This window comes from Malurus melanocephalus, unplaced genomic scaffold, assembly GCF_030028575.1.
Source record: "Malurus melanocephalus ecotype Western Australia unplaced genomic scaffold, MMel_1.1 scaffold_238, whole genome shotgun sequence".
NCBI lineage: Eukaryota > Metazoa > Chordata > Aves > Passeriformes > Maluridae > Malurus > Malurus melanocephalus.
In genome coordinates, this window is record NW_026623470.1 from 124982 (window position 1) to 142599 (window position 17618).

Here is a 17618-nt window from a genome sequence, read left to right on the forward strand (position 1 = left end):
AGGGTAATGGGGATGAACCACGAATGACCTCATAGCAGTGGTATTGTAATTGGAAGCTGATATTTCCTCCTCTTGTATGGATGCAACTGCTTGAATAGCCTGCAAGCTGGAAACGGTGGGCATGAATTTCTTGTGAAACAGATGTTAGAGTCTTAGGGCAAGGTGCTGGCCCTGTACTGATAGGAAAAAGAAAGGAAGCCAGCAGTACATTCATGTCCTTCCACGCATCCTTGCTCCTCTAAAATCCTATCTGGTGTTTCATTGTGGTCAGGACAGAGAAGTAATCTGCAACTCTCATACCTGGTCGTGGTTGTGCAGACTTGCTTCCCTGAGTGTGAGGCAGGAGTGCCAAGTGGCTGTGGAGAATCTRCATTTGTCTGGGTATGAGCTCTTTTACTTGGGTTAAGTGGCCTAGCTCACTCCTAATGTGCAGCTGTATATAGTAGGAATATATATTCATACTGTTATGCAGGTATTAACTGCTKTCAAGAGGAAGAAGTTGTGCAAATCATGATTAGGAAAAAAACTCTCTGCTTCCTGTCTCCCAGGGTTTCTGTGATACCATAAAGGGGCTCTAGAAGGATGGCAGCTCCAGATCTCAGAGCAGTTCCTCTGATTTCCTGTGAATGCCCTGTTCTCTTCTCTGGTGGTACCTTGCAATTGTCTCACTACATCTCATACCCTCTGTTTGAGATTTGGCTCCAGGTGGTTTCTGCTGTAGCATCAACTTCTGCAGTTTCATTCCAAGCCTAGTTTTGGTTAGTCTTTCTCACTTTTTGTCTCCTTTATCAGATGGAATGCGGTTGTCCTTTTAAGTTCCTGCTTGGTTATATTTAAAAATGATGATTGTATGTCTCTATTTGTTCTGTCCAAAGCTTCTCTCGAGTGTGTTAGGTATATGGATATTCGGGAAATTTTAGCTATATACTGAGATGGATGAGTGTACATTTTATTATTAAGTATGGTTTATTCAAAAAATAAAGACACATGGTATATTGTTGCCCTTGAAGTCTCTTTCTTTAGGGAATAAGGCTTAAGTATTTTCTGTATCTTTCAACAGGAGAATGGATCTGGCTGGGTAGCACCAGGAGAAGGGTACACACCTGAACCAATGGAATTTCATCTCTTAAATGAGATAGACAGTAAGCTTAAAGTACTACTATCGGATGGGGTTCTTTCTACAGTTTCCAGATCTAGCTCAAAATCTCCAAGCCAGATGTATCAGGTAAGTTACAGACCAGAGCTCCTCTGAAGATCTTTTGTTTGAAGTGTRTGTTGAGATTAATACAGCATATGTTTGTATCTTGCATTTTTCTTCAGTAAGCTTCTGTTTATTCATAAAGTATATGTGTTAAGGAATGAAATGACAAGTTTTGGCTATAGAGAACAATGGAAAAGTAATTTTTTTGCCATTTTGAGCCATTTATAATTCAAGAATTGTCTTAACAGTTGCTGATTCCCCACTTCCAGGATACTTCACGTTCAGGAATTGTTAACTCATACATTTTGAAGTGTATGAGTGTGGTTTCTTCAGCATAGGAACAAATTACCCATGGTAGTTTACATTTGGGAATTAGAGTTGGGTTTCTTCTTATCTCAGGATTCCAGAAGTGCCTGTTCACTTATGATCTGAAGGGTAATGCATTGACTGATAAGCAATGTTAAAGACTATGGAACATAGGTATTGTATGTCCCTTGTTTTTAATGGCCTTTGTCTTTTTCCCTTGCCAGCAATATTGAGAACCTTTGAAGATCAAGAATCAAGGTGTGAGCCTTGAGAAATGATTGTTTAAATTTTGTRCTTAGAAAACTCCAATTTATCCCATGCCCTTGTATTGTTGCCTCTACTATAATGGAGTTTAAAAGAAAAAAAAACCCTAATTATTTTGCATTTATTTGCACAAAGCTTCTTTACTTCTGTAATATTTTCATTTTATGGCCAAAACTGGTATGTCAGAGAGTACATGTAAAAATGTTCGTTGGCAAAACTGGTTTTAGTTACAAGTGTGTGAAAAACATCTCTTTGAAAGGCTAAAATACCTGTGGTTGTAAGGGCACTTCAATGTCATTTTTTATTGGTTTCTTTCTGAACATGAGGTTTTGTTTTACCTCTAGTGATATTTTCTGTAGCTCTGTTCCAGAGGAGTCACATTTTGATGTTGATCATTTACCAGCTGGGATCTAATGTGTGAAAAAGCACCTCCCCCTCGTTGGTAATGACCTGACAAATGAAGTTGTTACCCAGTAACTTCAGGTTCATGGACTGAGCTTGCCAATGATTACCTGATCTTGTGTTCAATGTTACAAGACATCAGCTTGAAGTTAATGTGACTTGCCTGTGATAATGAACACTGTTTGGAAATGTTGTCCATGTTATTGCTGTTGCTTCCTTTCRGGTAATAGCTCAGAAGTATTTGAATTGAAACTGCATTTAGATGTATGCTAATTGAAGAATAATATATTATCCTTTTGGAGTAATATTAAACCTAACAACCAAAAAAGAGGTAGTTAACTCCTTGTTACCTTTCATTAGCGAAAAGCAGTTGCCTTTCAGTTTTGTTTTGCAGCATATGAAAGACTTTCAGACATTGTAGTTCTGTGATTTTAATTTAGAATTAGCTTAGAGTTGCGTATTATGAAGCTGCATATTCTTTTCTTCCAAGAATTGCGTTGGATACAACTTTCAAAATGCAGACACTTAATCACTATAGCCCGAATGGGAGGTCTTCTTTTTCTTACTAAATACTTTGACAGGATATAGGAACTATTCTCTCACTCTGAAATCTTTAATARTGGCCTTTAATTATCCTGCAGTACTGTAGCTGAGCTGTAACAGAGGAGCAGACATGTTCATCTTTTTGTGCAAGGAGTCCAGCTGGATTAAGAATGCTTTCCATAACTAATATTATCTTTTACATGGAAGTGTTTCTCATCAGAACTGTATTTCTCTCTGAAACATTTCTTTGCTCTGGTGCCAAATTAACAAAATATTTAAAAATGTTTCTGTTTTACTTAATATTTTTGGGGGAAGAATAAATTAAGTTGAATGTAATCCCGAAAGGACCAGGAAAGGGATAGACTGAAGAATATGCAGTGTAAGACTGTGTGTGATGACCACAATTACCAGCTTGAAAAAATAGAAAACTACCTCAAAACTACAGCAAATGAAGATGGTATATAAAGAAACAATAATATCTCTATGCTTGGTTGTCTCAAAAGAGAATTAATATTGTGTGTTACCGTGATGAATTATTTCGTAACTGGGGGTTTTTATCAGAAAAATATTCCCTTTTTCTATTATAGAAGTAGACTATAGTTAACAGTATTTAAGATTAAACAAATGCTCAAAATTCAGAAGATACACTAATTTTTCAATTAATGAACTGCTTGATAGCCTATGCCTGTGCTTCACCGAAACAGATTAATTTCACAGATATATCTGTTTCTGAGTATGGTTAGAAGAAGGTTAATAAACTGATCAGCCAATTCTTTTGCCTCAAGAAGATGGTATGACACTAATATATTTAATTAAGTYGAATTATTTATTTATAAAATTTGGAGCAAAGGGAGTGCAACAAATAATTCTAGATATTTCAAATACTGAATATTTCTGTTTGTCATTATGTTTATCACAGTTTTGGCTCTTGCTAAATATTTTATTTTCCCTTATGTAAAATATTTTAACASTTTTATTTTCTACACATCCAAAAATATGAAAGACAAAGTAGTCTCAAATTGACTCCACTATGTACATGCACTATATAGTTGAAAAATAACATTCTGAAGTGTGTGAAACACTGGCAATAAATTTTTTCCTTGATATAATACTTCCTACATTTATTTAATGATATTTTGAGAAAAAATGTTAAAAATTACCAAGTTGGAAAAAGCCTTGACTTGTGTTTCTATCACTTGCAATTCAAGAATGTAAGAACTACTTATGCAAAAGCAGCAGCTTAATACTCCAGAGTGGTCAAATATAAAAAATAGATTACTATGAATAATTTTGAAAACARTACAGAATGGAGCAGAAAATACGATTGTCTGTTACAGGAATATATAATGTCATTGTGGTACCGACAACTATTGCTGATTTTAAATATATATTCAAAAATTTTTACTGTATTAAAATAACTTTATTTCCAGGCAATGAATAGTTTGATTTAAATCTCAGAATACATAGATTTGCTTGATGTTTAGAAAAAGTTGTTTACAGATACCGTTTTCTGCATATTGTAGGTGAGAAATTTTCTGTTGAGTGTTTAATTGTGAAGGTTGTTTTTTTTTCCAATTAGACATGCTACTTGGAACTGTTTTCCTTGTCTGTCTATTAAAATTTCTTGAACTGCTTCTGAAAAGAAGAATGAACAGTGATTTTTTGTGTTCTACAGCTGCTCATGTTCCTTTGGGTTGAATTGATTATCATGMTGGAGGAAGGTTTTTTGCTTAAGTTTTTTTACCTCTGTCAATATTGAATTTTTCTATAGAATCTTTGGTTTGCAAGAGAAAGCTCTGTTTTTTTCCAATTACAACATAACTTTTCAGTTTTGCCAATACTTGTCATTCTTTATGGACTGAATTATGTATAATACTGAAACCTGAATGTATTTGGAACTGATAGAAACTTCAGAATCCAGTCCAAAACTACTGAAGGAGTCAGAGAGAAGGTTGTTTCCCATGTCCCATGATACCTTGTAAACAAAAGCTATTGCCATTTCTGTTCAGTTTTTCCTTTTCCTTCTGGCTTCATTCAGATCCCCATATGGTTAATGGGAGTAAGCTTTGAACCAGTCATTCAGTCACCCCTATTCTTAGAGCATTTTTATTGTTGTGGTAGAAATTAAGAATCCAAGTGTTATCTCTGGAGACTGAGAAATACCTCTTACAATGCAAAGGGTAAGAATTCTTTTACTGAAATATGTCTAGCCTGATATTTTGCTATTGTATTTGAAAATGTGCATAATGAAAATAATGCATTTGCAGAATTTGATGTTGACACATTATTCTAAGCATTTCAGTTTTCTTAATAGAAATAAAAAGAACTCTCTTGAAGCAATATAAAGTCATGTGTTTAACTTCTGTCTGCTCTTCTTTTCTCAGGAGTCTCTGGTTTATGCAAACAGAAKCCTTGAGGCAGTTCCAGGTGAAAAGGTTCTGCGAGACAGTAAGGAAAAACGTAATCAACAGAGTCGTCTGAAAGAAATAGATCATCAGCTGGCATCCCTAAAGAGAAATTTTGTAAGTTTCCTATTTTTGCTATATTTTTCTTCCCTCAGTCTGGAAACTTTGGAGTTTATCATTCCACATGTCTTAAAATAAAATCAAGTTTTGTAACCTTACGTAAATTTCTGGAGGAATCCCCAAAGAAATATGCAGGCAAAACTCTCAAATAATTATTCTTAATCTGGGAAATGCTTTTTTTTTTTTTTTTCAATTGTAGCACATGCTTACCTTTAATATAGGGTTTTTCGTAGTCAAAGACATTATCCTCCTCTCTTCCTTCCCTGAGGGGCATAGCATAAACAATAATATATAAGTGCATCCTAAAAGGATTTTTAATGGCTCATGTACTTCAGTGTTCTTTGAAGGAACAGGTCCAATGGGAATGTTGTTTGCACTAAGTTATTGTGGTAGTCTTGCTTTACTATCACTACATTGCAAGAAAAATAACATTTTTTATGGCTGTGCATTTTAGAAATTTGCCTTGTGTGTGTAGCTTATTTTAGAGTTTTCACATAATRAGAAAAACACAAATATGTTAATTGTGACTGACCAAAAATCCACGTAGCACACCTTTGTCTTTTGGAGGTCTTTATTCAGCAGTAGGCTTACTCTCCATAATAATCAGAAAAGTACTGTTCCTGTTATCTTTTATTGCCCTCAAAAAGGGATCTCCAGTGTGGATGAAAAGCTTTTGATTCAGGTAGCAGCATAACTGCAGTGGTATAATCTCAATTACTTGTAGCACCGTTGCTATAATTACAAAAGCTTCAGCCACTCTACATAAACAAGGTTTATTCTGGCAGTGCTGGGGTACATATGGAATATGGGAACAAAGGCTTCAGACAAGGAAACGGTGTTTGTTCTAGAGGCTGTTCACTTGTGCATGTGTGACCACAGTAAGGCAGCATGTTTGATTCTTATTTATTCACAGTACCAAAACAATGGTAGAACTTCACTTTAATGCACTACTCAGTTATATCAAAGACTTAAAAGAGAGTGACAAATAAGTAGGGGAAATCTGTGAACTTCAGTATATTGAGTAGGTTAATGGGTAATCAGATAAAATAAGTCTGCATATTGTCATATTTTTCTACTCATTGACCTTTATATCAGTTTTTGTCACCACTGACCTTGTTCGTGAGGCAAGCACAATCTGAGGAAGTGAGTCTGGGAATTGCAAGATAGTCTACTGCAGGCCTGGGAAATACAGTGGGCTGCTGACTCATTCAATTATTGTGTGTATAAGTGGCTCAGTTCCAAATCTTGGTCGAGTTATAGCAATTTGGTTTGGTATCACATTACATGCAGACTCTTGCAAAATACCACACATTTTTCCTTGACTAGACTGTGTATTTTAAACCCTAAATTAGTAGATTCTAATGCCAATTTATAGTGCTTGTAAGTAAATGCCACCTGTGCAGTGTGTAGCATTGCTGCCTGCTATGCAGTGCATGGTTGTACTTCTTTAGGGGGACATGCTGTGTCTTCTCATCAGTTGCTGCTCTATGGCATAACTCAGATCATGGCATGTGGATGTGAAATATRTATTTGGTCCTTTGCAAGATACTTTGATAGTTAGTGAAAGTAAAGAAGTGTTCAGGTCTGAATGAAAGTAGGTTTTTCCTTCTAACAGTACAGTAAAATATATATAAAAGATACAATTTCATGTGTGAAAAAAAGAACAGCCTTAAAAAAAGACTGCTTTTTTTTTTTTTTTCCTTTTTAATGTAACATATATAATTGAATATTTTTTTTTCTTAGATCAGATAAATTAAATGCAGTTTTGATTGGACCGTGTTTTTATACCAAAGTAATATTTTGGCAAATCCGGTCTCTGCCAGGACACTGCATGATGAAAAACTCAACTGAATGCTTGGATTGAGGAAGGGAGTACATAAACAGAATGTTTCCAGTATAATTTAATGATTTCTGGAAATACTGGTTTTTATTCAATAGGTGGCACTCTTCACTGTATATCAGGAGTGCCTAGGCATGGTTCTGGGGGATATTTAGACTGGTAATAAAGTTGTCATTTCTGCTTTATAAAATGAAGGTTGTGAGAGATTTGCCTCTCACTTGTGGCAAGAGCCGATGTGTGCAGCTTTAACATTGGTATTTTTCTAGCTTTCTTTAAAATTGTCTGTTTAAAATCCACGGTTTTTAAATTCACATTGCATTTCAATTCCTCATTTAGTCTTTCCTAAACCACTGCAATTTGCTGTGTAAAATTATAAAAAAATTCCCTGCTTTGAGTAGAGGAGGTGATTTATTAAGAGTTGGGAACATTATTTCTGAATGCATGGCTATACTGGGCTTATAGTAGTAAAATACAGTATTTTACAAATTTAGTATCTGAGAAAAGTTATTTTAAAATGTATTTTAAAAAGTCCCTTGGACAAAATATTTTTTGTTTTTGCTTCCTAGGTGAAAATTACGAATAGTTTAACTAAACAGAATTTAGCTCTGTGTGTTAGGGAATTATTTGCAGTAGGTATAAAGGTAGCCCTATTAGCCTTTTTTGATGCATATGGTAGAAAGCGGTATTTTTTTCACTGCTGCAAAATGGATTATTCAGATTTATTTGTGTAATAGTAATGACCTTCTCTTCAAGGGGGACAAATACATTAATTATATTTCTGGAGGAGACTATTTAGTAGGAGCTGACTTCTGAAATTATGACRTTTATGGATTCCTCCACCCCAGTTTATCTCGTGTATGCTGTAAGACTTCATGGTCTCAGCTAATTCTGGGGYTGAACATACAAAACATAGCCAGAAGATAAAACTTCAACCTAGTTTACGTTTGCTATAAACCCATAAAATCTGCTAAATATTATGCCTGAATTAATGAAACTAAGGGCTGTGGAATCTGTGAGTTCCTCCTTTACACTGAAAAAATTGTCCCTAGTGAAATAATATATCAAAGAACGTATTGTATGCATTGTTGAAATGCATTGTGAAATTTCAATCCAACTGAAATCTATCTGTACCATGGTTTCTGGGCCCTTGCTGAATTTCTTTTAGGTTTTAGTTTGACCTCAGTTCACTTGTTCTTCATTTGAAACCATGTCTGACTCTCTCTGCATTCTTTCATCTTTCAGTTTCCTGGAAACCACTGAGCTTATCTTTGTTTTGTGAATTGCATTGTTAACTGCTGCTTCAAAAAATACCCAGTTCAGCTGCCAAATGCATGTTGCTGAGCATTAATGAAAAGAATTTTATATAGAAAGAATAATAAATGTAGTTATTTTTCAGTTGTGGCTTTGTCTAGTTGACCATTTGGGATAATCCAGTGGCAYGTTTGATGATATGTTGAATTTCTTCATGGCAGACAGTAGGTTTAAATACACATCAAAGCAAGCTATTAAATAAGATAGCTTCACCTTTGCTGGCTATATGTGAGTTGATTTCTRATGTGTTACACTGGAAGCTGATTCATTCCTGCCAAAAATCCACCCACACRTCTCTTTTGGGGTTTTGGTTAAATATATAAAATCGAAAATATTTCARATATATATTGAATGTATATGTGACAATGTGTATRCACACACATATATATAGATGCCAAATACCTCTCAGCATGACAGAGGTACTGATACCTACTTGAAAAAGAGGTGTCCTCTTACTTCTAGTAAGTACTTTTAAAGTAGAAGCTAAATATATTTACCCTAGTCTTAAATTTATCAGGTGTCTGTACATCTCTAGGAACTATTTTTTTTCACAAATTTATGCCAACTAGTAGCCAAAAGTGTTGTGTAGTTGTTAATTATTAAGGGCTTTTTTAATATCACATAGTACTGGTAAAATGCACATTCTGTTACTGAAATAGCTGAAATTTGCAGAAYGGTGAGCAATTGGTGAGGATGATGAAGAACAAAAATAATAAATGAGTCAAGGCTGTCAAGAGCTTTGATTACCTGCAGGAGGTTACTCCAAAAGGCATAATTCTTACCTTTGTGATGCAAAATAAAGTATGTCTRTGGGGAAAGCTCAGGATGAAATTAATTATTGTTTGATCCTGGAGAAAGTCTGACATCACTTAGATAATTTGCTCTTCATCAGGGTGATGAGGGGATTGTTGTTACACACAGTTTTATTCCAGTCTTTTCCCTGATACTGAGTTAATTCAGTGTACCTGGTCCTGAGTCTCTATTAGGCACCACTTCAGAAAAGAAGACTTCTGCCATAGCTCCTTTCTTAACKTTTAAAGGGAAGAAGAGAGTAAGATAAAGTCCTATTGCATATCTGGAAAGTAATTTGTCAACTAGACAATACTGTAATATGTTGTATCACAGAAATTGTCTCCAGAAATTAACAACTGATACTTTTGAACAAAGAAACACAGCCATATTTGTAACTGCTCTGTGTATTGGTAGCCTTTGGTTCTTCTGATATGCTTTGCAGTAGCAGCTAAATAGCACACATCTTTATTTTAATTCATATGGTATCATGTGGTGTCTGGTTTCTAAATAAGCATGTGTTTGTCCATAAAAGTATAATTTTTTCATAAAATGTTTTCATAATGCATATTTCATTGCACCAAATAATCTAAATAAAGTTGAGATATACCACTTTCTGTGTTATTTCTTCAAAAAGTATCTACTAGGTGCTAATGTTGCTCATCAAACTGTTCTCAAGCTTCAAACAGACCTTGTTTATTCAGGTTTTACAAGAATTCATTCTCATTATGTGATTCTACAGAGTTGTTTCACAATGAAATGTGGTCGCATTTTCACCTGGGAAAATATCAGTGTGAAAATCTTATTTTCTTCATTTAACAGTTACTATACACATGAAGAGAGCAATAAGATTAATAGTAGATTGACAAAATGTAAATATTTCWCTTATGATGTAAATAAATTTACTATGTATTGATTATTTTTCACTGTACTGTGGCTAACAATTAAATGGTTGCTAAAAGTATTCATAGAAAAATACTTGAAAACTGTATGTTGCATTAAGATTCAATATAATAAAATATTTTTTTGTATAAATCTTAAATTTTAAATTCTAAATTATATTAAAATATTGATCAGTTAAAGTGTTAATGATGCTTCTAGTTTAAATGGAAATTTTTAAGATAATATTTATGTAAATGCTTATTGAATGGAACTGCATCCATATGATGGTGGTGAGTAATATYACCAGTTGCATCTTAAGTATTAAGTGTGTGTTGATACTGTACATGATCAATTATTGCTGGAATTTGATGCCTGCAAAGGGACTGTTTTGAACAGAATGGGTTTCTACGTGAGAATAATCAAACTTTCTGTCAGTTCAGTGTACTGATCCTCCTCCCAAAACACAATTTCCAGTTAAGACAATAACTCGGCTGGTTTACAACTCTGCTATATTATGGTGTTTGCCATCATAAAATGACAAAACATATTTGACTACCCACCCATCTCTAAATTCATTTAGTGCTACTCATAGTCATTGTTTGATCTTCTATTTTATGTCTCTAGCATGACTTGAATTTAGCTGTAACTGCACTGCTTTCTTGATTTTGTTTGTTTATAAATTGCATTCAGCACCATGAAACAGATTATTAGGAATGTGCTTTTTCTTAGATGATGAAAGAGCCCATGAAAGCTGACTTGCTTCTGTGCTCTTGTGTTATTTGTTCAGTATATCTTTGTCACACTGCTATCCTCTATGACCTCAACAAATATAAGTGTTGTTGCATTTACCTATTACTTTTTTTCTATGTCATCATTTTTCTGCCTCCTGASCTCTCTCATCATGTCCAACCTGGGTTCCATGTATGTCCTTGTAAGGCTCTTTTTCATTCCCTCTTAACTGCCCTTTCAACCTGTGGTCTTTATGGTTGAGACAAATACATGGTTTCAAAGCGGGATGATGCCCTTCATCCAATGGTTACATTTTTAAACAGTTGGATATTGCTCTGSTCATGCCTAAAGCCTCTGGTTAAAGACAAGTGTATTGATCAGTGGAGTTTCAATGTTTTCCAGGTACTTGACTATCTGTGTACATGTACCTTTTGTAYGGATATACTTACCAGTTTTACTTAACAGGTTTATTTGGGCTTTGCATTTCTCTTTTCTCTTCCATGTTTGTACAACATGCATCATCCCATTTCAATGCAATAACTATGGTTTCTWGCAGGAGTAATATTAAAGTAGAACTTCAGAAATTCTCTGGTTAGTAGGTGCTGACAGCATAAAACTTTCCTTGTTGAAGTGTGCATGTCCCTCTGAGGCAAGGAGAAGGTGTTTGCCTGTTGTCACACATCTCTATTGGTAAATGCAGAGCTTCCTTATTCTTCGCTGCAAGTTAGCACTGTTCTTTAATCTCTSTAGGAAAGAAGTGTTATTTTTGTTGGCCTGCTTGCACTCTGTGCTCTAAGAGAAATAATGAAGAAAAAGCCCCTGTTTCTCTGCAGTGTTGGGGARGGCTCTTTCTGCTTTGCCCTAGGATGTCCCATTCAAAAGGAGACATGAAAAACATCGGGGCTGCTGTGGAGGAAACCTTCTGCAATGTGTATTWGGTGTAATTTATCCTTTTTGGATAAGCATTAGCATCTTAATCTTTTGATAAGTGGCATATAAGTACATCTCTCCTTATGGTTGGTGGCTGTGTGATTTTGAGTYTGTGATAAATGTCAACATAGAAAATTTTGGCTGTAAATTTCTCTTACACCTATGAGTATCTGTATGTCTGCATGTTCAGACTGTGTAATAGAGCTTTGATTTTTTTATTGAGATGCTTCAGCTTACTAGGCCAAGATGGAAGTGTAATGATACAGCACCTCTAATAGTGAAAGATGTAAAGCACATAGCAGATGCACAGTCTGGAGATAGTCCTGTAAACTGCATCAATCTGTTTGACAGCTACATGGGGGTCCTAGACCAAAACCCTCTTAAATGTCCTAGCAAGGTGTAACTCTTATAAATATTTGTAAAATTGCTGTTGGCATCTCRTATATTTAGTTTTAAGCTATACAATTGTTTATGTATTTTTGTCTATGAAAGGCAGTAGTGGTAAAGAAAAAGTTATTTATTTTCGCTRTGATTCCTAAGAATATAAAAATCCCATTGAATTTATAGATAAGAGGGATACTGCAATTAATGTTTTAAAGCAAACTGATGGCATACTGTGATAAATCTGATAATCACAAATTAAGCTTGTGACAAAGCTTAGTTGAAAKCTTGAAGTATATCTGATTGAATTTTGGCTTCTAGGAACAGTTTCCTGAGGTGACAACAACAGTATTTCTAACACTAATGCAGTAATTTTATTTTCAGAAACAGGGTAATCCTGTTTACAGAGTCAAACAAAGTTGGTTGGAGAAAAGCTTTGAAAGTTTTTTTCTTGATGATCTAAATAGTCTAATTATACTTCTATTATATTTTTTAGTTACGCTGCACAGTGCAGGTCAGTATAAAAATAATACTTGGGAGGCTGAGATATCCCTTTTCCAGAAAATCTTCACTTAAAATACTCCCTCTCATTAGGAATCTGAAGAGCTAAGTTCATATAAACTTTTGATGGAAAAAAATACATAGATGCCCAACATTCTGCTCCTGTGTGTTTGTACTGGTTGCCAGTTTGGCAGAGTTGGGCACCTCGTGGCCTGTCTCATGCTTAAGTCTGTTTTTTGATGCTGGACTGAGCATTCCTTCATCTATGGCCTCTTATTTGCAACACATGCTCAGAGCATGCCAGTATATCCAAGCAGCCATAGGTACAAAGCATGTTACCAGGCATGACCAAAATTACACCTCTTTCGGAAACACAGCCTGTTTTAGAGTACTCCATTTTATTCAACCTCAACAATTTCATCTCTGAAGCATTATCTCCATTTCGCAGGCAAAGAGTGACCCAACCCTACATGATCCTTTTCCTAAGGTTTAGAGRAGGAAGGACATCATTTTTCCAGTGGTGAAATTAAGATATTCATCCAGGAACAAAGTATTCAGTGGCAAACCGGCATAAACTAGGATGGTATTTCTCTAGCCTGGTGATGGGTGAAATACTGAGCACTGGTTGTATCTCTCATGCAAAATGCATGAACAGATTGTTGTGTGGGGACTAGGAACTTCCTTTTTCTGATGACAGTTTCATAGCTGATCTAGATTAATGGTTTGTAACACCGTGAATTTTTTTTTTTTACCTCTAGTGCTTTGTTTCAGGGCTGTGGTGAAAAGAGTTCTTATTCAGGCTTGCCTATGTCCTTGCCATCAAGGTCTCCCTCATAAAAAGGGGAATTAGGCTGAGACTTAGAAATTGCTTTCTGGGCACGTACTTTTGTAACTATGCAGTGAAAGTGTAATTGTCATCACAAAAACTGGTTTAGTCTATGTAAGAAGCATGGCTGCATACTTTGTGATAAATCCTAATCTGTAATGCAGTCCTCTAGTTCTTAAAGAAGCAGGTTTGTAGGATCTTCTCTTTGGGTCTTTTTTTTCTGGTTTGGTTTTGGGTTTGTTTTCCCCTTAGAGCAGGWTGCTAGTAACATCAAGGGCTAAGGTTTTATCCCCCTATGGCCTGTTCACATAAGGACTTGATGATCCTTGTGGGTCCCTTCCAACTCAGAATATTTTGTGTGATTCACCTCCTTATTTCTTCATTTTGTCACTGTTCTGCTTACAAATACTGGGAAGCATACAATAGTACATAATACTGTAGTGCATAATACTGCAGTACATAATACTGTATGACAATGACCACTTTTWATGTGTTCTTACTACTTATTTATGGAGAAATGCTTTCTATGTACTGCATTACCTTTAGTTTCAACTATTTGGGTAGTGCCAAAAAAGAAGCCCATTATAATAAGTTGACATTGGAAGACAAAAGATACTGACTAGTYAGACATGCTTCTTAATACGACTCCTTTTTATTTTTCTATTTGTCTGTTATGTTTAGGAGTGAATAGGTTTATTTTAATTCCATCTGTAGAAGTCTTACCTTTCTAAATTATTCCTTCAATAGTATTTTCACTGTATCTTCCTAGGCTCTTTGATTTCCCCTCTTCATTATAATTTGAAGAGTAAAACATTTGTGTAGTTTGTTGTTTTTCCCAAATGCAAAACCCACTTAAAATTAAACACACCTCCATATTCATAATCTCCCTTTGCATGCACTCTGTCACTGCCCTTTTTTAGAACACTTCCCTGTTCTTTATATGGTTGTCTTAATTTTCTGACATGCAGGGAACTCCCCATCCCTTTCTGGTGGGRTCTAGTTGTTCACATCATATAGTCTTTTCTGCCTGGACTATTTATGTTCTTTGTTTAAAAATATATATTCTTCTTTTGATTGCATTTACCTTTTCTACTGCCTCAATGTAAAGCAGTGTAATTATACTGTGAGGTGTGTGTGTATGTGCATGTATTGAACACTAARCAATATTTGTGGCTAAGGGGGGTATTTAACTCAAAATGTTCTGAATGGTTTCACTTTCTGGGATGTTCATGGAAAAGAAGATTAAAACTGAATAACTGCTTCTACAAACATGAGCGTGTGGTTGTAGCAGATCTTTTTTCTTCCTAGCTGCTTTTCTTTCTGTAAATCAAAGGCTTCCTTCAAAGAAATATCAAGAAAGAGTGGTGTCTCTCAGCAGGGAGTCTTCATTCTGCAGGAAACAAACATTTTGTGCCTGTCCTCTGCTATTGGCTTAAATGTAATAGAAGCCTATTAAGAGTGTGCTGAGAGCTTCTGGTTTGTGAGGAGCAGTCTACAGAGCCTTTTTTTGTTGAAGCCATGTATATTACTTTGTCAGTCTAATTGCATGTAAATATAAAACACTTACAGTCTTGATTTATTGTATGTTTAACAGGTGTATGTGTGTAATTGAGAAAATAATTAGAGTTGTTTATGGTTAGAATATTTTTTGTTTAAGGYAATTGATTGAGGAAATAAAATCCRTTACAAGTACCAAGARGTGTTTTTTTAGTAGTATTYTTAAAGGCAAAGCTAGAAAGCAGTTATGAGTTAAGAGACTTCAAAATGATAGCAATGATCAGCAAAGAACTTTCAGTTTAATAAAGCAGCAAAAGCGCAGTGATCTTTTTTGTATGGTATGCAAAGGAAGGCATTTTAACCTATATTTGTAAGAGAAATTTTAAGTATAGTGTGATGGTGGTCCTTCTCAGAAAGACATGTCTTTAACTTGAATTTATACAACAATAATAATGAACTTGAGTGATGTTAATTCAAGAAATTATAGACGTACTATCCAGAATGTAGAGAATATAGACTGATACGTGGAGTCAGATCAGGAATAGTCATTATACATACATTAATTAGACTCTTTATGAATAACACACTTAGACCATAGTCTATAAATAATCTAGGTATGRAGTGTGGAGATAAGTTAGGTGTAATGAATTCATGCCAACAGGCATTATGCAAACAAATGCCTTTCCAGTTCTGAATGGTATAAAAACTGAATTATCAGCGTTTGAAATTATTGTATGAGTAACTCTGATTACTTTTTCAGTCTCTGTCTCATTACCAAGTGACTTCCAGTCACTATCTAGTTTTCACAAGGTGAAACATTATTCCTCCCTTTTTAATTGATCCAGCAAATACTTTTTGATCAGGGAAGGAGTATTTGTGCCTGTGAACACTATCTTGTAATACATGTTCCAATATAGAAATGGCCTTTAACTTTCCTTTATGTTCTTCATTTTTTAATTATCTGTACCTTCTTATTTGACAGTTTGGTTTTAAAGCCTTTATAGTACAATGGTTTCAGTTCCTTTGGTTTCAGTTCCTTTATGAAACTTTGGTACTGTCAACTAGGAGTTTCAGGTGCAATATATGAAAGCTAAAAAACTAAAGCATAGTATTGGAAACAGAATTGATAATGTTAGCAGGACAGTCAGCTGAAAATTTACATTCCTTATGTTAATGGCATGTTTTTATTTTCATAAAAATGAATAAAGAGAAATTAGATTAAATTTGTTTCATTGTTGCATGCTAAAAATTTGCCTTTTTCTTTTTTTCTAAATGCAATTGTTGCTTTATAAGAGGATGATCATAGAAGGAAAAATTATATCTGTATCTTGCTTGCTTTAATACCAGGGGTTCATTACAGCATTTAGCTACAGAGTAAAGTGAGGGAACAAATCTTTTAATTAACCTCYGTCATTATACATCATGCCCTCTTCATTAAATAGATGTAACAGGRAGAAAGGCCAGTTGTTTGTAATAATTTTCTAGTGCTTTTGTGGTTTGTATACTTCAGTGTTCTGAAGGTCRGATAGAACTACCAGACCATAAAATCCAGCCAGCGAGAGATCTGGAGCTAAGAGAGCTCAAGGATTTATTAAGTGATGTGAAACTCTATTGTTTTGTGCATGTGTTACATAATTGCTGTCAGTGCAAGGCTGTTAAAATTCTCTGCTAGTAATAACACGAATACCATTTTATAGCTTCAAGAGGAGATAAAAGAAGTTTCTTAGTCAGCACTTCAACAATATCACAGCACATGTCAGTTTTATTATTCTGGGGCCTTTAGTTTTGGCAGATGCTCTCCATTCTGGCTGTGGTGTGGTAATTACCATATAAATTAAGCAGTGAAATAAGCTGAGTGCAGCCTTATCCCTGCTGCCTGTAACCAGGTTGCAAGTATCACAGTGTGAAACAGGCATAATTCAGGCTGATTATATTTAAAAGGCCACATTTTGAAATCCTGGACCTTTATCTCAATTCGAGTCAATTTTGAAAGTAAATTGAAGCTGTTTAGTTGCTGTGCAAACAGAGGGATCATTCTTTCTCCACAAGGTACTCTCCATAATAGCATTCCAGGAATTAGTTCAATCCATGCCGGTTTGATTCATAGCCGCTAATTATATTTCAGCATGCATTCTAATGCTTCAAATTATATGTGTCCCTACTTTAATGAGTTGTAACTAGTCCTTAAATGGGGAGCTTTGCACTTTTCTTTTATATCTAACAGGCTTTACTTTGGATTTTATGGGATTAAGCTACTATGGAAAGTCTAGGAAAGTAAGCTGAAATTAGTGGTTTTGTTTTATTTTGTTTTGTGCTTTTTTTTTTCTTAATACAGTTAATTCTGCTCATTTGGGAAGCCTTGGAAATTGTTAAATCAAGAGTCCAAATGCAAATTTCTCAGATGATAGTGGTAAACCAGATATTTTTCTCCATGTGAAAAGTAACTGCATGTGTCAAGATTGGGGGAAAAAAAAAAAAGAAGATTATGTGGGCGACTGATGCTTTTTAAAATCAGAAAAATTGTGTTGGAAAATACAAGCCTCAAAAGAAAAATAGTCTATTACATAATTATTTTTTTTCTTTCTGGTGTTGCATTACAGAAGTCAAAGCATTTTAGAGTACTGGATATGTTATGAATGGTGTAGTGGACACAAAAAAACATTGCCAGGATTTAAGTGGGCAAGTGACAAA

General features: G+C 34.8%; 1 protein-coding gene across 1 annotated transcript in view; it reads left to right on the forward strand.

Annotated features, from left to right (window-relative positions):
- Positions 1-17618, forward strand: part of FSIP1 (fibrous sheath interacting protein 1) — a 65138-nt gene that overhangs the window by 14181 nt on the left and 33339 nt on the right. The window contains exons 9-10 of the mRNA XM_057375096.1: positions 1061-1225; positions 5101-5238. Of these exons, the coding sequence (XP_057231079.1) occupies positions 1061-1225; positions 5101-5238 (303 nt within the window). The remainder of the gene's footprint in view (positions 1-1060; positions 1226-5100; positions 5239-17618) is intronic.